This window comes from Exophiala mesophila (genome assembly GCF_000836275.1).
Source record: "Exophiala mesophila strain CBS 40295 unplaced genomic scaffold supercont1.6, whole genome shotgun sequence".
NCBI lineage: Eukaryota > Fungi > Ascomycota > Eurotiomycetes > Chaetothyriales > Herpotrichiellaceae > Exophiala > Exophiala mesophila.
The window spans coordinates 378,350-401,715 of NW_015622509.1; the positions used below are offsets into that span (position 1 = coordinate 378,350).

Here is a 23,366-nt window from a genome sequence, read left to right on the forward strand (position 1 = left end):
TGTTCGTCAACGAGATTTTTTCCAACTGCGCTCATCTCATCTTCTCGCCTCCCACCCTCCACGTACAGATCTCAGTGGCTGCGTTAGGGGTAAAGTCTTCTGTCTTCGCAATTCAATCGCTTCCTTCTCCCCTTCCCACCTCATGACTTCTTCATGTGCCTTGGCTAGTCGAGATGACTTGCCCCATCCCAGTCCCAATTGGCCTGAATTGTTCTCAATATCATGTTCCTTCTGAGCGGCCAACCTGGACATTTGTTGGGCCATTTGCCGCCAATTCTGCAGCCCAGTCTGTAGACACTGTCGGCATTTATCTCGTCCATCATCGACCTTCTCCTCGTCCATAGCCCACATGACTGCTTCTGCAGCCTCGACACTGTCTCTCGTCCAGCTCAGTCCTTTCTCTCGCTCTGAGGCGCTCGTGGCAAATAAGATCTCTCCAATATATGTCATGAGGCCAACCTCCTCACAAGCTTCTTTCAGGGTATGGAATGGACGTTCATTGCCACTCGGTGGAGGTGGAGGGTAGGGTCCTTCGACGACTAGGTCCTTTACAATAGACAGATACTCCTCAATTCCTCCGTCAGCTTCGTAAGCAGACATCTTTTGCTGCCCTGTGGCGCCGTATGGCGATGGCGGCAGAGTCTTCCTAGCCCGCAACACACTCAGGAAGATGGGCAATGCATCTTTGACCTGCCCATGTTTTGCATAGTGTACGCCGAGAGAGGTGGTCGCCTTGAGCACATTCTCTGTCACCAAATCGTCGTAGGTCTTGTTAATGATGCCCGTGTTGACATCTACAACTTTATCTCTCACCGTCTCTGGCAGCCCCTGACATGCGAGATCTAGAGCCAACCGGTGCTGGTCAAGTGCTTGAGTCGACAACAAGGATGACTCAGACTGGGTTGCACCGTCGGCAAAATCCAACCAATCTGCAAATGCCAACGCGGCATCCATCTTCTGACGATTGTCGAGACCCTCCGATTCCAGGATTCTGTTATAAAAGACGTCTGGTGAATCGTATGCGGGCTCGACGTCGTTCCAATTGGGAGCGACCTCGCGGCCATATTTTCGATCCCAAGGGAGAGGCTTCGGCCTGGGGTTATCCGGCGAGAGGATGCTGTCTTTGGGATACAATCTGACGGCGCCGCCACCGAAATTGAGCCAGCCTCGTGTGTTGCCTTTGCGACGATAGTAACCATCCAGATGTTCTGCTGCGGTGGCGGCTCCCATCAAAGCCTCGACATAGCCTCGTCTCCACTGATCGCTTTTGGCACGGACATCTCTTCCGTTGCCGTTGCCTGATTGCAGGGGATCCAAACCCTGCTCAGTGTTCCTCAGGACTTCTTCCCAGTACCTGCCCACTCGGCCCCAGTCGGTTACCCCCCTCTTGACCCCGGCGCTGGTATGATCGTCTTCACCATTCTCCACAAACTTGGCCATCCTAAACGCCCATCTAGAACTGAACCCCCAGTCTCGAGGAGTGGGAAATCTTCTCTCTAGCTTCACATGCCGGACCCCAGCATACATGACCAAGATCAACGTGAGAATGGGCCAGAAATATGAGTGGAAGCGAACCTGTGCCCAGAACTGTTGCTTCCAGCGGTTCTTGCGTTCGGTGGAGATGTAGCGGGTGACGGACGAGGTGAGGATACTGGTTTGTGAAAGTGAGACGGGGAGCGAGTGTCCCGGGTGGAGGAAGGGGAGTTGAGGTCGGGGGAATGGGCGTGCGAGGAGAAGAAGGGTAGGTTTCTGGGTGAAGGGTCGGACACGGGGAGACATGTAGGGTTGTAACTGTCCTGAGCATGATGTTGATCCCAGGTGTCGTGGGCGAAGCTGGTGGACGACGACAAGGGTTCGAGATGATGCCATGGGGAGCTGCGGCATCTGGTCAACGGGCGGCCTGCGACCAGGCCCACGCAATCGTGTTGCCCGTTGGTTGCCGCTTCAATGGATGCAGTAGGTCACCTGTTGATTGAGCGCCTTTACTGGGTTGTCTCACAATGACAAGAGGCGGTTCAGGCTCGAATAAAAAGAGCGTACGAGTTGTTTGAGAGACTTCTCTTGCTTCGTGTGGAGCAGATGACTAACTTAGGCGCGGGTAAAGCTTGATTGTGGTTGAATTAATCTACAGGAGCGGGACATCTTCGTTGTACTCCGTACATGGATGCGGAGTGGACGGATTTTCGTAGGTGCACACCACACATATCACAGCCTCGTCAAGCCTTGTCAGCCTCGCCAGCCTTATGTCGCCTATGGAACGTCTTTTTCTTGTTCTATCAATTATTGAATCTATGGAGCCCTTCGTTTGAATCAATGAACCGAGAGGGCCTTATTTTCAGCTAAGCATATGCCATTGTCTTAATGAGGTGAGCACGTTGCCCAATGCTTTGCAACTCACACCTACTCTCATCAGTAATGGTCCTGTCCTTTGTCCTTCCAGGAGCTACAGCTCCGCTCGTGCTTCTCCCAACAGGCACAAGCACCAAATATCTACGATGCAGGACTCGCCAATCCTTTGGCCGGTCTCGAATAATTCCCTTGCCTTTCTGCCCTCTTGACAGTGTCGTGAGCCCTAGTCCGATTAAACCGATTAAAAGAAATGCCCTTTGGATATCATAAAGAGCCAGGGGTGCCACCGAAAACGCCTCACTCTTCGCTCTCTCTGCCAAGTGACTGCCACTGCCCCAAACATGCTCCTGGTGAGCTCTCCCCTTCGTGTGATTGATTTACCCCTTTTGCATACATGCATGATTGCAGCCCATGCGTCTTGCTGTGTGTCACGGCAAGCCAACCAGTCGTTTTCGTGGTCAAATAGATGCATAGCCCGCCTCGGATGCTCAAAATGTTGTCGCTAAATCGAATGCCGTTGTTTTGTTGGCGTCTTTATTGTGTCATCGTCACATCATCATCGTTGTCCCGCCTATGCATGTTCCCATCTGCTCGGCTGCGCTGCGATGCCTCAAACTCCTCAGCCGATGTGATTGTCACCGGAATTGGTTCTATTATTTCTGATGCTAGCACCGGAAGCTCCATCTGGTGGCCAGTGTGCCGACGCGGAAGCTCTGGCTGTGCCGGTTGTGCCGAGGCAGCCTCAGCAAGTGCTCGCAGCATACCTTCTTGATGTGGTTCGTCCTCCATTCTGCTCCGGTCCTGACTCCTCCCGGCCCGAGAGTTGCGACCCATCCCGTCGCGCTGGTCCAAACTCAAGCTAGACGAGGAGAAGTTCCGACTCAGAAGGTTTCCCAATCTGGACCGGCTATTGACGCGGGGCATGTGAGGGCTGTTTGATCGAGAAGGCTGACGACTGCCTGAACGACTTCCAGGAATGGTGGCCATGATCGCTTCGTGGTTGGCGTCAAATGTGCTAAATCCTAATTCGGGTCTCAGGTGTGATACACGGACGTCTGTTGGGTTCATGAATGCTGCGCCAGGGACGTGTCGACGCGGTTGCTCGGTCAAAAAGACATGGGGGTTGCTCCACCCTGGGAAACGTCTGACATCTTCATGTTCAAAGTAACCTGTGCGAGATTCATGTCCGTAGTTGTTGACTCCCAGTGGTCGAGAGCTACTCTCTCCGGAGGCGTGCATGGGGACCGGAGGGGGGCCAAGGAAGCCGGAGCTCGACTCGAGTGTGTGTCGTCGCGACGGAGGCCGAGAGGTGCTCCTTGCACGTTCGTTGTACCCTGCCGCAATTTCGTAACCGAGCGGAACGCCGGGGCTTCGTGATCTTCGATCGTAGCGATCTTGTGCGGCCAGGTCTACAGGTAGTGTGCCATGCGAGCCGGGGGTATACGGGGCTCCTGGGGTCCAGGGACCCATTTGTTGAACCTGATCAAAGGGAAGTAGCGGCATATCGACGTGGTAACTCGGAACCTCATGGAAACTCCTAGGTCGAGGACGAGGACGAGGACTGCTGACGTATGGAACACCGTGGCGATGGGGATTCAAGATGGGATCCATGAGTTGTTCGCTGCCGTCAACTGTTCCATCGTCGGACATGGTATCGGCACCGGGGCTATCGACGCCATCAAGCAGACTGTCGTCAATGACATCACTGCCCTCGCGTTGAGCCTCGGTTGCGAGACGCATCAAGTATTCTCGCAGACGTTCGACACCGGGCCCCGAAAACACACAGAATACATCGCGTTGTGGGTGAGTAAACTCGGCGGGGGCGTCTCTGCAGAAGCGGGTCAAATCTTCTCGGAGGAATGCTTGGACACCAGTCAGAGATAAATGGGTCAGCCTCGGACAGTTGTGCAGCAGTGCAGTGATTCCCTAGAGGTGGATGTTAGATGGCAAGCGAGCACGGGTGGCAAAGTACTTACGGTCAATGTTAGGTTGATGCAGTAACTGAGATGGACTCTCTCCAGAGAAACAAATTGCGAAGGGTCAGCGACCTTGCCGGCGGGACTGAAGAGCAAGGGACCACGAGCCAGGGCCATGATGCTCAAGTCGGTCAGATTTTGGCACTTGACCAGGCCGATGCGACGTAATTTGGGGAGTTGAGCAAGATGACGAACGCTAGCGTCGGTCAAGCGAGAGCAGCAGGCCAAGTCGATGTATCGGATGCGGTTGCAGGCCTTGACGAGTTGGATGACGGCATTGTCGGTGAGATTGGTGCAGTGGCCGAGATGAATGTAGTGGAGATTCTTGGTCAATTTACAAATGGAGGCCACAGCACGATCAGTGATGTGCCTACATTTTGCCAAAACCAGGTTTCTCAGACGGGGAGCGGCGGGTATGACTCTCGCAATGGCATCATCTCGGACTTGTTCGCAAGCGGTGAGATCGAGGATGCGCAAAGCATCAAAGGTCAGTCGCGGGGGGAGGTTGGTGAAGGCCGAATCATTAATGTCGACACAATGAGCCAACCGTAGCTCGCGAAGATGGGACAAGTTGGAGAGCAACGCGGTGACAGACTCGGAGGAGATGGATTGACAGCCGGCAAGGTCGATCTCAAGAATGGCGCGACAATTCTTTGCCACGGCGGTGATGGAGGCGTCGGTGGCTCTCACAACACCGTTGAGTTTGAGTCTCTTGAGTTGTCGACAGTGTTGGGCGATCTCGATCAGAGACTCGTCGGTAATGTTTGAACAATTGGTGATGTTGAGGCCCTGGAGCTTGGGACAGTTTCGGGCGACTTCTCGGAGTGTTATGTCTGTGAGGGCTTCAATGTCGGTGACATCGAGGGCTTGGAGCTTTTTGGTTCCATCAACGAGGCAGCCGACTCCAAGATCGGTCAGTTTGGTACAATTTGTCAAGGTGAGACGTTCGACAGCCTTGCAGTTTCTAAAGGACATGACGGTCCCATCATTGACTTTGTCAGCGAGAGCAGAGAGATTCAATCTCTTGACCATGTCTTGGTAGGGGAAATAGCTATCTTGACCTCGTTCGAGAGCGGCGACGACGTTGACCAGGTTGGGCCATTTGTTGCACAATGGTCTGTGCCATAGGATGCCGACAGCATAGAGGGCCCAGTGATAGGAGACGAGCATGCAATTTCTCAAGTCCGAGGTTGTAGTCAGCTTGCTGAAGATGGCGATCAAGATTTCGGGGGGTAATTTGGAGATTGGGGACAATCGATGGATTTGTTCAAGATCGAGATCGTCGTCACAATCGCGAATGGCAGTCACGGCACCCAGAGAAGACTGTGAGTCGTTGGCGTGAGCCATGAAGTAGTCGGTGTCCTCATCGTCGCCTGGGCCGGGAGACGTGTCTGAGCTGTCAGACTCGACTGTGATGACGCTGATATTTCTGGTATGGAGAGGAGCCAGCCGTGGTCGCGGGTCATCGGCCATGGTGGGCGATGAGGTAGCGAGGCTGTGAGGGAAGTGAAGAGGGTGACGAGGGCGAGGTTGCTGGTGGAGGGGAGGAGAGGGAGAGCGGAGGGAGGGAGGGAGATGAAGAGGTTCAGGACTTGGATGCAGACGTGAGAGACCGGGATAGGGCGATGTGCATGGCGCAGCTGTTTGTTCGACAGTGGCGTTATGAGGGCTGTGAGAGTTGCGAGTTGTTGTTAATGGAGGGTGAGGTGAGGTGCGCGGTGGTGGACGTGGCTAGGGAGATAGCCAGGCTGCCGTAAGAGACAGAGTGATGAATCGGATGCAAGGTGGAGGAAATGCGGTGTCCCAGGGGACAAAGGCTGAAGGAATGGAAGAATGGAGCGAGAATGGGTTGAGGGTTGGCGAGACAGGATGGATGGAGGTGTAGTTAGGGAGGTGAGGTGGAAGTTGAGTTGATCAAATTGAAGTGTTGAAGCAGACGCAGAAGGTGAGGTGGACAACGGTGAGTGATTGATTGATTGAGTAAGGTAGTGAATGACAGTAAGGAGGCGGTGGCAGTGGCAGTGACAGTGGAACTGATATTGGAGGGCGTCACGGGCGGAGGCGCTTAGGCCTGAGAGGCCAGATGGGAGAGATACTGGGGGGAACACAGCTGCAGAGTGGAGGGACGAGGAGTCAGAAGTCAGAAAGACAGGAGCCCAAGGCAACCAACTGGATAATCTACTACTCCGTAAGTACAGGTACTTACCTAGGTATCTACCTATGGTCTACAGGAAGGTGCAAGCCAATGAGGTAGGCCGAGGGGCCAATGTAGGCCAATGCAGGCCAGATTACAGACAACTACGGAGTACAAGGGCCACCTGGCGTGGAAGAATGACGGGTATGGTTGTGTGTTGTGTCCTCCGTAGGTGGTGGCCGAGGGGCTGGAGGTGGTCCTTGGGTGCCTTGGGCCCTTGGCCAAGGACCGAGGACTCACTAGTTGGTTAAAGTCATGCTGGACAGCCATGATTGACTGTTTTGGCTACCACAGCAATCAATAAATGTGCACGAGACATAAGGCGTGGCTATATCCACTTAGTTCCTCAAGTATTGGGATATCTAAAAGTATCTGCATGTGCAATACATTGCCTGTGCCCTTATCTTATGAATGGGTTAGGTATTCATGTACTGGTACATTTCTCAGTCCGTGGATTACAAACCCTCCATCATGCTCAATTCCACCTGATTCCGTCTACAAAAGGTATGGACTGACTAATCTGATCCAACCTGGCACACACCAGGGCCAGGCGTGACCTGCCTTGTTCACTAACCGCCGACACCAACAATTTAGGTATCTACCTAGGTACGTATCATGTGTAACGACTTATTCCTATATGCTGGGTGAGCTTATCAACCACAGTCACATCTGCGCCACGCTGGACCAGGCTTGCCCATGATAACATAATAACACAGTCGAATGCTATCATCGATCCATACATGCAACTACTGCCACCCCTCCAAGGCAGGTGAACTATATACACAACATGGCATCGAAAAAAATCCATGTCTTCGCCACGCATCTGCCTCGGCCACCCTACTCTCCTCCTCGAGGTTTGCCCTTGGCCCAGTCCCGGAGTACGTTCTTCCGGATCTTTCCTGTACTCGTTTTGGGCAACTCGGGCACGATTTCCACCTCCTGGGGTACTTGGAATCGGCTGATGCCAGGATGATCCCGAGCCCATTGAATGATGTCCTGTCCAGAAGTGTTACAGCCAGGCTTTATGGTCACAAATGCCTTTGGCGATTCTCCCCATTTTTCACTGGCGATGGCTGCCACTCCGCATTCAAGGATGTCCGGGTGGGTGATCAGTAAGGCCTCCAGGGCAACAGATGAGATGTTCTCGCCACCTAGTGTGCTCATGTCAGCAAGCGTTCAAGCATCATGATCGAGTGGAACTGGGAATACTCACCGGAGATGATAATGTCCTTTGCCCGATCCAGAATCTGAACTGCGCCGTCCGGATGCCACACGGCCAGATCTCCAGAATGTGACACTCCACCGAGGTACAGTTTCCTTGTGGCTTCTTCGTCTTTATAGTACCCTCGTGCACAAAGATTGCCAACAAAGACAATCTCGCCAATCTCCTCGCCGTTTTTCTCCACATCCTGGATCACGCCTTCGGGGACATCAGTCTTGATGACGCGCGCCGAAAGGGACGTCACCAGACCGTGACCCTGGCGTGCCATCTTGGCATATTTGTCCTTGACATTGGGATACTCGTGCCACTCGGGCAGGATGTAGCCCTTGGTGATGGGCCCATACGTTTCCGTCAGACCGTACACGTGCACAGGGTGCAGATTTCGACGAGTCATTTCTTCAAACAGATGTGCTGTGGGGGGACTGGCGGCGACGGTGACGCGGACGGGCTTGGGAAGTTGGACGTTGTTCTTGTCCGCACACAGTAACGTGTTGACGGTGGGAGCGGCACAATAATGCGTAATGTGCTCGTCCTTCAACAGTCTCCAGATTTCGGGATAGTCGATCTTTCGCAGGCAGTAGTGCGTGCCTCGAGCAGCCGTCACCGCCCACGGATAGGTCCAGCCCATGGCGTGAAACATGGGCAGTGTCCAAAGATACCTGCAGCGATCTCCATCATGATATGCCAGCCCAGATTCAACCACATTTGCAATCGCGGCCAGGTAGCACCCTCGGTGTGTATATTCGACCCCTTTGGGTCGCGCAGTGGTGCCAGAAGTATATGCAAGAGCGTTGACGCCCAACTCATCGGGGGCTTGCATTTGAAGTCCCGACCAGCCCTGCACAGACAGTGTTTTTTCATGTTCATATCCTTCCAGGATGGCTTGATTGAACGGCCCGCAGTCTGGACCTTGGGTCACATCGGTGTCTGTGTCGATGATGATGGGGACATTAGGGTGGGCTTTTCGGTAGTCCTCGAGCAAATCAACATACTCTGCATCAACCAGGATGGCATCTGCCTCGGCATGTTCAAAGATGTAAGCGATATCATCCTTTTTCAGGCGATAATTGATGGCGATGTTGATGGCACCAGCTCCACCAATGCCGTAGATGGCCTCGAGGAACGCGGGTGTGTTGGTGGCTAGAATTCCTACTCTCTTGTATCCTCGCTTCTTGACAAAATAGGCAAATCCACGAGCACGATCGGCAAACTCTTGATATGTCCTCCGAACAATCTTATCATTTGCCGCACGGTGGTAGATGGCGGGTGCGTTGGGCTCAATCTGAGCAGCTCGTGGGAGAAAGAAGGTAGGGGAAAGGGTGTGGTAATTGTACCATGATGTGGTGCCAACCTTGTGATTATCGATGGTGAGATTGTCAATGGACACTCCACTGGTAGGATGTGAGGGCAAGAGATGGGCGGCGATGCTGGCGAGCCTTGATTTGGGGGACGCCATGATTGTATGGTTGCTGTCTGACCGCTGGCTGCTAGATGGTATGGCGCAATGAGTTGGAGGGAAATGCTTGGTGGGTCGAGGAATTATGCTTTCTCTCTCTGGGGAAAGATGTGTCACCCTGGCGGCAGCAGTATAGTTGATGTTACGAGGACATGGTCGTAGGTCGAGGAAGGAGGATGTGTGAAGAAAGCGACAGTCGAGGATCATACATATGTACTCCGAGATGACACGGACTGGCCAGGGAGATTGATACCAGGTTTTTATTTCTTCACACCACCCACCCGCTATCATTGATGCCAACAGTGATTAGGTATTGATGAGGGTCAAAGGCGTCTCCGGGTCCGAGGTCCCCCTCGCGTCCCCCTCGCGCAATTCTCTGGGGCGAGCCCGGGGCGAAGAGCAATGGGCCGATATGGCTTCCTCTGATACGTCAGCTTCAAGGAGCCTCACGCCAACTAGCGCAGACTAGGGTCAATTAAAATAGAAAGTGTGGACAAAAACCGGATTAAAGCAGCATTACTCGGAGGCACCTCCGTCCCCACTTCTGTGCTGCTGTTTGGTGACATAATTCAAAGTATGATTGGGGTATTCAAACAGCAAATCTCTCCTCCAGTACGGAGTAGGTTCAGGACCCGGCTTTTTCTACCTAGGTACCTAGGCATTTTGTACGATCGTATTATTTTGCTTCGGTTGCTTGACCGAGAATTCGCCTGGTTCGGATCCGCAGACTTGTCCATACCATGCCACGGTTCCTTGCATTGCCATTGCACAGTTTGAATGATCCCACACGAAAGCATAAACAACATGTACAGCATGGCTATTGTGAGCGTGTCTCTGTCATTGTGGACTACTCCAATGCACTTTACCCAATGCACTTTATATCCTTACTCAGCTCGGGTCTAACTAAGCATATCCCAGGTTCCAGAAAGTCTCAATGTTGGCTCCCGTATCCTCGTCAACATAAGCAGGTTGCTTGCTCAGTGTGACTTTGTCTCCATGTGTTTCTGCAATCTGACCTGTCAGACTGGGGTCCGCCAACAGTTCGTGGACGCCTCGGGTAAGGGTGGACATCGGCGTGAGGATCATATGTTTGAACAGAGCCTTGTCAGGCGCAATATTGGTTTCTGCCACATCTTGTCAGTTATCGCTTATTCAAGTCACGGGTGCAACTGACCAAGCACTGCTGGTGCCAGTCCATTAATTTGGATCTTCTCCTTTTCCAGCTGCCGTGCCAGCGACCTTACTAGCCCAACCACTCCAAACTTGGTTGCTGCATAGATTGGAGCAACAGAGAAAGCATACAGGCCAGCATTCGATGCTGTTGCAATGATGGCACCTCTGGATCCACCGCGGGCTTCATTCTTTCGCATATAATGAATTGCCAGGTACACCGCTGTGACACATGCGTGAGCAGAAGCCCCCCACGGTCGGTCCCAACCACTTACTATATAGCGTCCCAATCAGATTCACGTCCACTGTTTTGAAACTTGGTTTGGTCGGTTTGTCCTCGTCGACGATGAGTGATTGCTCTTTGGAAATGCCCGCATTGGCCATGACAACATCAATCTGGCCTTGCTGTGAGTATATCGCCTCGAATGCAGCCGCAAGCTCGTCCCAATTTGATACATCGGCCTTGTGGAAGAAGAACCCGGCATTTGGGAACTCGGCAGACAGGCTCTTTGTTATCGCTGCGCCATCAGGGTTGACATCTAGGATCGAAACTTGTGCACCTTGTTCGGCGAATGACCTCGTTATCCCAAGTCCAATTCCAGATGCACCGCCTACGTAGAGCAACGGTTAATCCACAAAAACAAATGGCCTGAGGAGAGGAGCCTACCAGTGACGACAATGTGCTTCTTGATGGAACTGATGGACCCCATTTTGGTATCAGATGTTTCTTGAGTCGATAAATTGACCAGGTCGAATACCCCAGATCTAGATAGTCGACATCGTGGTTGTCCAGGGCGTTCGTCCCCCGCAATATAATAATATCCTTGCATCGGATACCCTCCCTCATCGTTGGGTAATTTCCATCGGTAAAACCCCGCGTGGCCTCGTGTGGAGAGCTGGAGAGCTTGACTCCCACGCTGGTCGGCCCAAGAAGAACTGCCGTGACTACGAAGTTATGCTTGAGTACGGAGTACGAGTACTCTTCACGTGGCCTCGATGCGGGGTTCTCAATAATGCTAACATTCAAGTCGTATGTTTGTTTTGGTCAAAGAGGCTTTCGTCCCCATTTCAACGTCAAACGATCAGAATTGGGGTAATCTCATGATCATATGCTCGGTGGATAGAAGCACAGAATCACAAAAACCAAAAATGTCATGGACGCTTATGAATGCCGCCGAATTACAAAAGAGAACCAACAGTCGCCTTTAAGCGTGCCTATTCTTTGGTTATTCACGGTTGGAAAAGAGGAGGCACTAAGGTGATAAGGTGAAAGCCAGAATAGGCAATGCCACACGATATACATCACTGATGAAGACTATACCTGAACATACAGTGTGGATGCAGGCAGGGTAATGCCAACAACAGGTATTTCACCATTAATAAGGATACACACTCGAGGGGCTCTTGGGGATTTCGGCCCATGGGTGGGTTCTACTGACTTGAATGGCCTGGACGCTTAACTTTAGGGACTGAACATCCGCCCGAGCGTCGCCAGCCGCCTCGATAAGGGTCTTCAGGTTCGCCCGTGTCCGTTCTCCCCTTCATCGCTAAAATACTGGGTCCCTGGGTTCTTACGCGGCGGAGGTAGGCCCCCACGCCTTCGGCTCGAAGACAAAGTCACAACAGGGCATTCGATATCGTCGGACTCTATCGACCTCCTCCAACCATCCATGAGTAAGTCACTCGACAATCCACCCCTCCAGAAGCACCAAACATGTCGAATTCAGAAGCGCCGCCCCTTTCCTCCTTTATCTCTGTATCCTCTGCTTCTGCCTTTTCCTTTGTTTTTTCGGGCTCCGTTGCCAATGCCTCGTCCAAACGCACAAACTCCCTGGGGTTCGCCGCCTCAGACTGCCATACTTGTCAATCTCTCAAACAGCAGTGTGACCGCCAAAGGCCCAGATGTAATATGTGTATCACATCCAGCGTCCACTGCCACGGATATGCTCAGAAATTGGCATGGCAATCTGGACTGGCCAGCCGCGGCAAAATGACCAGGAAAACATTCAAGATTCCAGCCGACGAGGATTCAGCAAACCAGAAACGCAAAACCCGTTGTCCGACCACATTTGCCTTTGTCCAGGAAAACGGCATCAAACGAAGAAAGACAAAAGCCCAGGTCCAAGGAACTCGGAGAGCACTCGAGCCGACCCATCGACACACCAGGGACTTCACCTCGCCCACAGTTCTAAGCCCCAGGATTCCGACTATGCTTGAGATCGATCAAAATCTCGAAGCCTACGACACTACCATGATAGAACAATCCCAGCAAGATGTCAACGGTCCAATAGAGCTGCCAGAAACGACCGAGTTTGTTGAATCTTCGACTCCCAACAGTCCTCCCGTTGATCAACGCGATTTAGTCATCCACCGCCAAATGACCACGTTTTACCCTCTCCACCACCGTGAAAGCGAAATCCTCGATTTTTATCAATTGCGATTCTCAACGTTACCCATCACGTTTGAAATGCAAGTCAATCCTTGGCAGATGTTCCTCCCAATGGCCTTTGAGAGCCCATGCTTGTTGAATGCCGTCTTTGCCCTCGGGAAGAAGTATCGTGGTTTACTGATGCACGAGGCCGAGGACCTCGAAGCCCTTCAGTTCAAGAATAAATCCCTCAATGCTTTCATCGATTTAGTACAAGATCTCACGGCAAACCCAGCCCTTCTTATCGCCACCATACTGGCTCTGGTGTCAATCGACGTAGGTCCTGCCACAATACTGGTCCTTTGAAAGATCAACTAACTTGCCATAGTATATTGGAACTGGCTACTCCAACTGGTCCGTCCATTTTCGTGGCGCCTACCAAATTATACAGAGTAAAGGAGGAATCGCCATTGCAGACAATGACATTGGACTTCAGAGCCAAATCGCCATGCTTGTATGGTACGACGTCTCAAGTGCTCTTCTTTCTCGGAGAGAGCCTGTCTTCCCACGATCCTACACGAAACGGCTAATGAAATGGAGATTGACTTCCGGATGGACCATGCTGGCTTTGAACGGGTTTCCCGACGACCTGCTCTTGGTGATCTACAATCTCGCTTGGGCGGCTTCACATCCAGTCGACGTGGAAGAGGTCTTGAAGTTGGAAGGAAGCCTGTGGACTGTTCAATACGAAACGCAAGACGAGGATCTGGCTCGACTTTTCGACTGCTGGCGTCTGTCATTGTTGCTATACTGTGGGCGTGTGTTCGACATCCAACAAACCAATCTGTCACATGAACCTCTTCACACATTCCCCGTCCATCGCCGCTTGTCTCATTCCGACTGTTCAACTCCGAGTTCCCCAGCCAAGTGTGCCACGCCTCCGAAGCACCTTTTAGGGGTCGAAGAGCGCAGCAAATTTCTGGCCGAAGAAATTTTCTGGTTGATGAGAGACATCAGTTCGACTTCCAGCATTCAGAAACAGTGTCTGATCCCCGTGACCCTTGCCGCTTGCGAAATGGACTCTGACCCCGAACGCTTTCCCTTTCGTATCATGGCCGAGGATTACTGTCGAAGGTGGAACAGACAGTCCGGACACGGCGTCTTTACAACAGCGCTGGGTCTGATTGAGGATGTGTGGAGACTCGTTGACCGCGGCTTAGCCGTTCAAGATCTTTGGCTCGCTGGCATTTCTAATCCGCGCCAAGTTCTAGAATTCAGTACCCCGATCGAGGAGTCTAGCCCCTCTTGGGACGGCTTGCATTCTTCAAGAGAGTTCCTACTGGGCTAAATGCTCGCCGGATCTTACTTATCGGATACGTCAAATTACGGTTAGCGCAAGATTGTGGGAAGCATCTGTTCCCATGGTGGGTTCAGGGTTCATAGCGTCTCTTTCATGGAAATGAGGTCAAATTATGTCTTCTAAAGTTTGAGTTGTGATTTGCCTCCTCTCGCTCGCAATGCTGCGACAACTTCTGCCGCTCCTCGTTCGCCAGCCAAGACTGCTCCTTCCATATACCCCTTCCATTCGAGGGCAGTCTCTGTCCCAGCGAAATGTAGATTGCCAAATGGTCTCCTCAGAGAGTTACCCAGCCGAGCCCATATGCCACCGGGGGCAGGCATCGGGCAAGGAACTCCTTCGATATATGGCTCTTTGGCCCAATGCTGCTCGATTTCCTGGATGGTGTCGTAGACCTTGGGTCTGAGGTCCTTGTCTAGCATAGAAGCCAGCTGGTCCTTGACGACCTTGATCCGGCGAGAGACAGGGTGGCGCATCCATTCAGTGGCATATTCTCCAAAGATCAGACACGAGATCGCGTACAAGCCATCTTTGTCCGAAGAAACATCTCGAGAGAATGTTACCGGCCCTTGCAGGTCGATGAAGGAGCCATTCAGTCCTGCATCTCGCCACCACGGCTGCGAGTAGACCAGAATACACTTGGAGTACGGTCCAAGGTGCACAGAGTTTGCGTACTCCAACTTGTCTGCTGGCAACTGTGGCGAGAACTGGATGTGCCGATACAACGGAGTTGGGATGGAAATCAAAACCTTACGACACTTGAACCGTAGGCCCGTAAGTGTCTCAACCAGCGTTAAATCGCCCGACTGGGTGATTCGGTTGACAGGGCTGTTCAAGCGCACGCTTCCAGGATTCAGTGCAGCTGCTAGGCGCTTGGAGATAGTCTGATTGCCTGTTGTATCTTAGCGATCAATGTCGGCTAGGATAGCTGGTGCCAAACTTACCTGATCTGTTAGTCATATACTGAGCGCCATCATCTCCGTCGCTAACAAGGCTTTGAATGCCTCCTGCGCTCTTGACGTAGTCCAGCCAGTACACCAAGCTGATCGCATCGGGCTCCGTGCCGGTCAAGGCACGAATCCAAGCCGTCCAGAGCTCGAGAGAGAACCCATAAGCACCATTCTGGCGAAAATACTCGCCCAGGGAAATGTCTTCGATATGTGTGTTGGCAGAGGCATCTTGGATGTCGATAGATTGCGAATCTTTGTCCATTGCCGCTGCCACCTTCTCAAAGAGTCCCTGCTGCTCTGCGCCCACTGCAGGAAGCCCTGGCCAGGCTGTTCTTGAGGACATGCTTGAGCTATTGTAGCGAAAGACCTCGTCTCCCTTGACCCTTTGAGGCAATGCCTCAAAGCCAAATTTCTGGAACAAGGCATACATCCTTGGCTGTGTCGTGTCGTTGATCCAGGCTCCTCCGATATCGAGGACTCCTGGTCCGTGGTCCATATTCACCGCTTGTGTTTTGCCGCCAACGCGGTCTTTGGCCTCAAGAACGACATAGGAAACCTTGGACTTGTGGATGTCGGTGGCTGCCTGCAACCCACTGAGCCCAGCGCCAACCACGACAACATCAACATACGGAATATTTGCCTCATTGACTCTCATCACAGCGCTCGAGGCGGAGGGTAAAGCTGCCACACATTGAATTTCCAGCTTAAGCTCTGAGGTCACGAGAGCAGGGACTGGTATCACGGCAGATGGAGGGTAGTAAGGGCCGTTCTCATCCTTGAGCCATTCCTTTAGCAAATCCCAAAGTGGTGAAGTCTTCTCGTCGTAGTCAACGACGTAGGCGGTCAGAGAGACTATGTTCCGAATCGAAGCGCCGACTTCGGCAAGGCAGATGTTTACATTGGCAAATGTTTGACGAGCTTGCGTTGCGAAGTCACGGGAGACTTGATTTGTCTTTGAGAAACCGACCTGGCCTGACAGGTAGACCAATTTAGATCCTGGCGCAACGACAGCTTCATGTGAGTATGCGTAGGGCTTAGGATCAGACAGGGTCTCAGGGTTATGGATTTGGATATGACCATTTGGTGGGTCAGGTCGAGATTGAGACATGGCTGTGAATAGAGGGATGAGCGAACGGGTTGGTGAACAAGTTGATTCTTCTCACAAGGGAAAGTTCATATATACCAATTTAACCGAATGCACCAAGCAGTCTCCTCCTGATTTCCTAAGTGGCGAGTTGTGCTGATTACGGACATAGAAGTCGTCCTCTCTCACTCGGATGGTCAGAACAGGCAGGTGAGTCCAGGCCATACGAGATTCGCATGGGGCATTTCTACCCTTTGCCGATTGACGGTCTCATGAGATAGGCCTTGAGCACTTTGGAATCTTGCCAAGGATATCCATAGACGATGGCACTCGTTAAAGAGTCCAAGAATCATGGAAAGATGCAGAGCTGGATGGGCACAAATGATACCTTCACAATGTTCGTAATGGGAAGGAGAGGTGGTCCCAATAGGCTAGCGCTCTACAAACCTCCTGGAGACAAGGATCTCCCCGTGCCCGATGTGCCCGAGGGCCCTCACTCGCCCCGCAAATGTGTGGCTTTATCAGTTCTCGGAGAGTGATAATTGACTTGATATCGGCAATCCAGGCTAGTCAAGCATTTGGTTTACTAGAGCGGACCCTGCTCTTTTATTTTTCCCCTATCAGTTAGTACGTACACGTCAGGATGGCTTTCGAGCTTGATCTGTGCGGATGTGGGTCGTGCTCGTTATTCTTGGGATAGTTGTGTTAATTGTATTAGGAAGAGCGGAAGTCTAGGTTGTCCATAATGGATATTAGAAACGACGTATCACTATCTGATGTTGAGAATTGCGGAAACTCGGGACTCTGTTAACTTAGCGATGCCATGGGGCGTTGTTTTTAACACCGTTTCCTCGGCAATCGTCATTCCATACTGGCAAGTTGCTCGTCTGTTTTCTGTCTGCCCATCAGGGTTCTTGGAGTTTCTACCTTAGTCCCTTCAAAAACCCTTTGATCACATTCCCCGTCAATCTCGCCACGTTATTCTTGTAGGCATCCCATCCCAGCGAGCAGTACCAATTGATGCTGCCAACAGAGAAAACTCCTCCGCCACCACTATTGACATAGTACGTGATGTCGGATCGAATGTCGGGGTTTTGTGTCCCTAATATGGCCGTTGAGGGGAATTGCCATTCTTCAGGGACGACTGCAAAGTCGTCTGTGTGGCCAGTACTTGATGCGAGGACCTTGACAGACTCTGGACTCTCGTTCTTGAGATCGAAGCGGTCCATTTCGTCGCCACTTGCTCCACCTCCGAAGCCATACTCCCCGATCAATTCATCGTGGCCGATTCCATCGAACATCCAGGCTATGGTTTTGTCCGTTTTGCTCTGCTCAGAACGCGCATAGGGAACCCCATCCGTAGCTCCTTCGCCACACATGCCGATTCCGAAGAGGACATTGCAAGCTCTACCGCGTGATCGCCACAAGCCACCCTGCTGAGAATCAATGTTATGTATACGTTCTCCACCATCCAAAGTAACTGATCGGACGCCTTGATCACCACGACGGACTTCCATTCGGTGAGGTCGTGTCTGGATATCGGTCGAGGTCACCCAGTAGAACCCATTTCCCCCCATATACATCAAGTTGCCGCCCTGCCTTGCATATGCTGTATATGCATTGTATGAGAAGAGGCTGGGATACTCAGGATGGCTTCCGGTGATGGCAGTGTTGAAACCACTGATCGCTGCAACGCCGCGTTCATGGAGATCATGATCAGTCACCACTTCATAGGGTATCTTTTCTTGCTCCAGGAACCCAATCATCAGAGTGTCTGCGCTAAACTCACGAGGACGCTTCCATGCCCACATGTAATAATTGGGGCGCATGTTGAGGATAGGCCGTTTGGCTGACGAATACACAACACCAGATCCGTCATTGTGGTAGTCGTAATGCGACAGCCCTATGTCTGACCGACGCTTCATCTTTTGCAGATCCTCGGTCCAGGCGATGTCGTTTATGTCAAAGCCGGGGCCAACGTCGATGGCTGACGCTCTCTTTCTATCGTGTAACTGTTCGTTCGCGTATGCAAGGTAAGTGAATGTGGGCATGACGTAGACGACCTTGCCGTTTCTCTTCTTCCAAGCATCTTCACTCGGCCGCACGAAGAAGGGAATACTATCTGATGCCCTCTTGGAGGAGATTTCAACGGCATATGCGCCTGAGCGAGCGTTTTTCGGAATCTGGATCTTGAAATCGGTCTCCCACGCCGCATCGTCACAGTCGTCCTCATGGAAGTGAATTGCGCCATAGCCGTAAGTCGCCTTGGTCCAGTCATTTTCATTCCCATCCCAGTCGTAGCCCTTGACGGCCCTGGTGGGCGCGTTCACTAGGGTTCCGTGATTACCATTTCCGGAAATATCCACTATCCGGTCACTGGACATGTCTCGAGAAAAGTCAAACTTGAGCAACGTGGTTGAGGGCACATCTGTTGTTTTAATGCAGGGGCTGTCCAGGCGGCCGTTGAGAATACTGGTTGGCCAAGATGAGAGTATTTCTGACGAATTGGCGTAGCTCGCACCAAACAACAAGACCTGATCTTGTGAAACGATCATTGGGCTCTTTAGATCGTATTGTACTGTGGCGGGAGGCGGTCCCCCAGCTGCAAATATTGATAGAGGAGTTACCTGGGCTAAGAGTCGTGCGTCTTTGAAGGAAGCTCGCATTTCGACCCATCTTTTCCTCTCAAGTATCAAATTGATTGGAACTGTCTCGACTCCTTGTCCGTTGCCTACCCAAAATTCCAGTGCCCCCTCAGCTGTGATCACTGCCGCAAAGCCACTCTTTCGAGCAATGTCAAGCGTGGAGATCAATGCTTGGGGGTGGCCAGCCTTTGGCAACCACGGTTGAAAGTAAAACGACACTTCAAGTCCTTGGACATCCTTTGACGAAACTGGGACCCAGTTCGTGACGCTGGCGTATGACCCAATGCGGGCAACTTGGAATCGTCCCTTTCCCGAGCCACCCGGAATGGCTGAGATGAGTTCCGATTGCGGCTTTGGAGAATGGCCCAGGGAAACACCCTGAATAAGCCTCACAGTCTGATATGTGTATTCGGACTCGGTTGATGATATCTGGTTGACGGTTAGCATTTAATATCACGCGATAAGGCTCCCTACCTTGATTTCAACAGTATCTCCGGGGCTGACAATCCACGGTTCTGCATACCCAGTGATTTCCGCTGGGTAGTTCGAAGGTGGGACATCAATGGTGGTCATCTTGTTATGGGTTGACTTTTCAACCTTGGAACTCAAGAAGTAAAATGGTCTGGATCTCTATCAAAGATCACACAATCGAAGAATACTTTATGCCCTTTGCGTTGACCCTGTACTCATGGAATCTATCAAACAATGGCTTCGGCTGTAGGGTTATCTAGCGGAATGGACATCTCTTTCCGAGCCTTCAACGTTACTATCAACCCAACGCCGCGGAGTAGACGATTCCCCGGTTTCTATGTCAGCGAACGAATCATAAGATTCCGATAAGTCAGAGCGGCACAATGTTAACTCTTTGACATTTCCCAGGTTCTGTTCTAAAATGGACAATTTTCTCTTTCGGGACTGCTCACCTTCCATATTGGGATCTTCTGGTGGGGATCCGCCGAATAGTCGATCCTAATGTGGATACCGATAATACTACAAATCCGGCGGCTCGAATACATCAATGGCACCAATCTTTGGCGTTTTATCCTGGTTGAACCCCTGCCGCAGACATTGACGCAACACCCAGATATCCGTCACCGTGGCTTCGAGTTCATTTGTTCATTCTGTTGACCTCGATGAGGAAGGTTAGATAACAAAGGATACCAAAGACCTCAAGTGACTTGCTCGAGCCTAGATCAGTGATTGGCACAGCTGCCTGTATATGGAAGGTGAGATAGCAGCTTCTTGAGCACCTCGAACAATCGGGACAATCGGATTCCACCAACACCCCTAGCCGACACGATTGGCACAGTCGTGTAGAGAACAATGGTCCTGTATTTCTCTATTTAACGATGATTCCCATCTACTGACAACACTCTCGGAAGGCTCAATACGGGAGAAACGGAACTTTGAACAAGCTCAGACAGACTACCACAATGACGCATAGAAATCTGGAGGATGTGGTTCCTGGAACAATTCACCTTGTTGATGTCGGCCACGACACTGGACATCAGAAAAACATTGTTCTCAATCCACGCCCAAGTGCCGACCCTGAAGATCCTTTGAACTGGAAACCATGGCGCAAGCAACTGAACATCTGGATGGTGTATACTTACATCTTCGGGATTGCAATCTGTACCGCAGTCCAGTACTCCGTCCTGACTGATATTGCCGCGGATACCGGCATTACAGTCGCCCAGCTCAACACTGGAACTGGGTTGATGTTCTTATTCCTGGGCTGGGGCTGCTTGATTTGGCAGCCTCTTGCGTTGGTGTTTGGACGTCGAGGTGTATACATCTTAACAAGCTTCCTCGGGATTGGGCCCATGATTTGGACGGTATACTCTAAGACACCAGGAGAATGGTATGCCCATCGAATCTTGGTTGGCTTGATATTCGCCCCCTGCGAATCACTTCCTGAGGTGTCGTGTGCGGATCTCTTCTTCGCTCATGATCGAGGCACATACGTGGGGTAAGTTCAAGCACAGGCACAGTTCGAACTACGCTGATCGCAAATCATAGACTCTATGCACTTTTCGTCTTTGGAGGTAATTCCTTGGCTCCATTCTTCGCAGGCTTCATTGCCGATGCGTTAGGTTGGAGAGCAGCCATCTGGTTTGGCACGATCGTCTTGATGGTCTGTACTGTTCTCATTTTCTTCTTCCTTGAGGAGACAATTTACTTCCGCGAGACCATCGAAGGTGTCGACGAAGGCGACGCAGTTGATGAAGGCAAGGCCGTTGAAACTATCACTAGCACCTCCACAGCTATCGACCAAGGAGCGTCCAAGGAAGAAGCAACCACTCAAATGGATCGGGAATCAGCCGAGTCTACTAACGCAGGCGCAATTTCTTACGCCCCCGAACGGTCCTATTTGCAGAAGCTGTCTCTGTTCAGGAGCTTGCCGGGACGGCCTTCTGTCAAAAGCATGTTTATTATGATGTACCGGCCTCTGATTATTTTCTTCTACTTCCCGACCGTCGACTGGGCGGGATTTTTGTATGGAATCAACCTATCGTGGTACACTGTGGTCAATGCGACAATGAGTTTGATTCTCAGTGGCGCGCCATACAACTTTTCGTCTGCTATGGTCGGTCTCTCCTTTCTATCGGTCTTTATCGGTGCCGTCATTGGTGCCTTATGGGCCGGCATAATGGGAGACAAAATTGCTCTGTATCTTGCTCGACGAAATGGAGGAATTCGAGAACCAGAACATCGTCTTTGGGTCTTGGTAGCATCGGCTATCATTGGAGCTGTCGGCTTCATTCTTTGGGGCGTTGGTGCCGCCAACGGCCTTCACTTCATGGGCCTTGTCATCGGTGTGGCGATGGTGGAGATCGCCGTTGTGACTGGGGCGTCTGTTTCAATTTCGTATGATGTTGATTGCTTCAAAGAGATTGCGGGCGAAACCTTGATTCTCGTCATGGTAATTCGCAACACTCTTGGTTTCGGCTTTTCGTATGGAATCACACCATGGCTAGAATCCCAAGGACTGACGAGAACGTTTGTTGCCGTTGCCATTCTGTCTCTCGCTTGCACGATGACGTTTTTGTTCTTCGTCGTTTGGGGAAAGTCGTTGAGAAAACTCTCGGCGAAGAAATATTGGGAATACGTCAGTACTATGGTCATCAAGTCAGGTCATTGAGGTGGTGCTCCATGTTTTGGAAACTACACTCAAGATGCAAAGATCAACGGTCATGTATTGCCAACCACTGCTCTGCTCGACAAGCCCACAGATGACTATTCATAAGCCACGAGAAGCAGAATCATATGAACTCTCACTATTTAAAACAAATAGCCGTGATTATAGTAACCCGAGTGACCTTACTTAGCAAATGCAAACTTTCCATAGGAAATAAACTCTCGAAGTCCACCACAGTGAGCGATCCCTCCACTCTTCGGATGTCTAGAAACAGAAGACCCTTAAGGCCCGTATCCATATTGTTCCGATATCCCGTAGTTCGATCTCAGACTTGATGTCGCATCAGGATTCAGTCATAGAGACTTGATTTAGTTAGAGCGGACGTGCCTCAATGTGGGGTGGTATGGCCCTTCTCGTAAAGTTTCCCATTTTCTAAGACCAGCAAATGAACTATTGCAGATTTTCTACCTTGGTTGTCATGCTCGAATCCCTAATCCCCACTGTGGGGTTCTCCATGGGCACATAAATGAGGATCAGTCCATCATTTGACATTTCAGAGCCCTTCCAGATCTGGTCGATTCACCTTCCCAAAGAGCGATACTTTCTGCCCCAAGAGAGCGATATCTCCTTCCCAATCGAAGGTGTCTATGGACGTTTGTTCAAGTGAGCATCATTACATGCATGGTAGATTGGTGCGCAGTTACTCAAAGAGGGATCATCGGGTTTCTGGGCCTTTGCTGGAAAGTGGTCAAGCCGGAAGTACCAGTACTCCAACTTTGGCAATTGAGTTGGTGTCATTGGCCATATTGACCTCCTAACTGCCATATATATACTCCCATAAAGACATCAGAACAACAGTCTGCAAGCCTCACGTTCGGAAGTATTCTTCTTTGATCCTTTTTTTGCATTCAAAATGGCCTCTTCTGTCCAAACAGCAACCATTTCTTCAGCGACGACCACACCACAGCTACTAAACGGTCGGCTGGGAGATTCAGCTGCTGATCGTGTCAAAGCCAATGAGCTCGTGGAATTGGAAATTGCAAATCAATTGGGAGCACCGGATATTTATGTTGACAGCGAGGACGAGAGCTGCTGGTACCATTGGGTTGGCGACCTCTGGGTGAAGCCTCTCCGGTTCAACAACCGCAATGGCGAGTACGTGATTAAGCTGCGAAGCGACGTCTTTACCGAGTTAGGGAAACATAGACATCGAGGGGAAGTCAAGGCTTACACTGTTTCGGGCAATTGGGGTTATCACGAGTGAGATTCCAGCGCATATTGTCTTGCTTTATAAATACTGATGCCATCTGATCTCTCGTAGGTACAAATGGAAGGCCAAGCCAGGTGACTACATCACGGAGAATCCTGGTGCTATTCATACGTTATGGATGGGCGGAGGCGGAGAGGTCTTGTTTAACGTAATGGGCTCCATTGAGTTTTTCAACGATGATAACAA

At 51.3% G+C, this 23,366-nt stretch overlaps 4 protein-coding genes across 4 annotated transcripts; 1 reads left to right on the top strand and 3 right to left on the bottom strand.

Moving 5' to 3' along the window:
- Window positions 1–36: 36 nt before the first annotated feature.
- PV10_08059 (uncharacterized protein) lies at window positions 37–1,884 on the bottom strand (the record flags this gene model as incomplete). The annotated part of the gene is made up of 1 exon (XM_016373031.1): window positions 37–1,884. One exon carries the CDS (start codon window positions 1,882–1,884, stop codon window positions 37–39), a length of 1,848 nt encoding a protein of 615 aa, XP_016219942.1.
- Window positions 1,885–2,266: 382 nt separating this feature from the next.
- Window positions 2,267–6,417, bottom strand: PV10_08060 (uncharacterized protein). The gene is made up of 2 exons (XM_016373032.1): window positions 4,326–6,417; window positions 2,267–4,275 (listed from the first exon to the last, which is right to left on the bottom strand). The coding sequence occupies exons 1-2, from the start codon at window positions 5,796–5,798 to the stop codon at window positions 2,884–2,886; spliced, it is 2,865 nt and encodes a 954-aa protein (XP_016219943.1). The 5' UTR covers window positions 5,799–6,417; the 3' UTR covers window positions 2,267–2,883.
- Window positions 6,418–6,918: 501 nt separating this feature from the next.
- PV10_08061 (uncharacterized protein) lies at window positions 6,919–9,526 on the bottom strand. The gene is made up of 2 exons (XM_016373033.1): window positions 7,733–9,526; window positions 6,919–7,670 (listed from the first exon to the last, which is right to left on the bottom strand). The coding sequence occupies exons 1-2, from the start codon at window positions 9,486–9,488 to the stop codon at window positions 7,357–7,359; spliced, it is 2,070 nt and encodes a 689-aa protein (XP_016219944.1). The 5' UTR covers window positions 9,489–9,526; the 3' UTR covers window positions 6,919–7,356.
- A 2,555-nt stretch (window positions 9,527–12,081) lies between these two features.
- Window positions 12,082–14,157, top strand: PV10_08062 (uncharacterized protein; the record flags this gene model as incomplete). The annotated part of the gene is made up of 2 exons (XM_016373034.1): window positions 12,082–13,071; window positions 13,124–14,157. 2 exons carry the CDS (start codon window positions 12,082–12,084, stop codon window positions 14,081–14,083), a joined length of 1,950 nt encoding a protein of 649 aa, XP_016219945.1. The 3' UTR covers window positions 14,084–14,157.
- Between the last annotated feature and the right edge of the window lie 9,209 nt (window positions 14,158–23,366).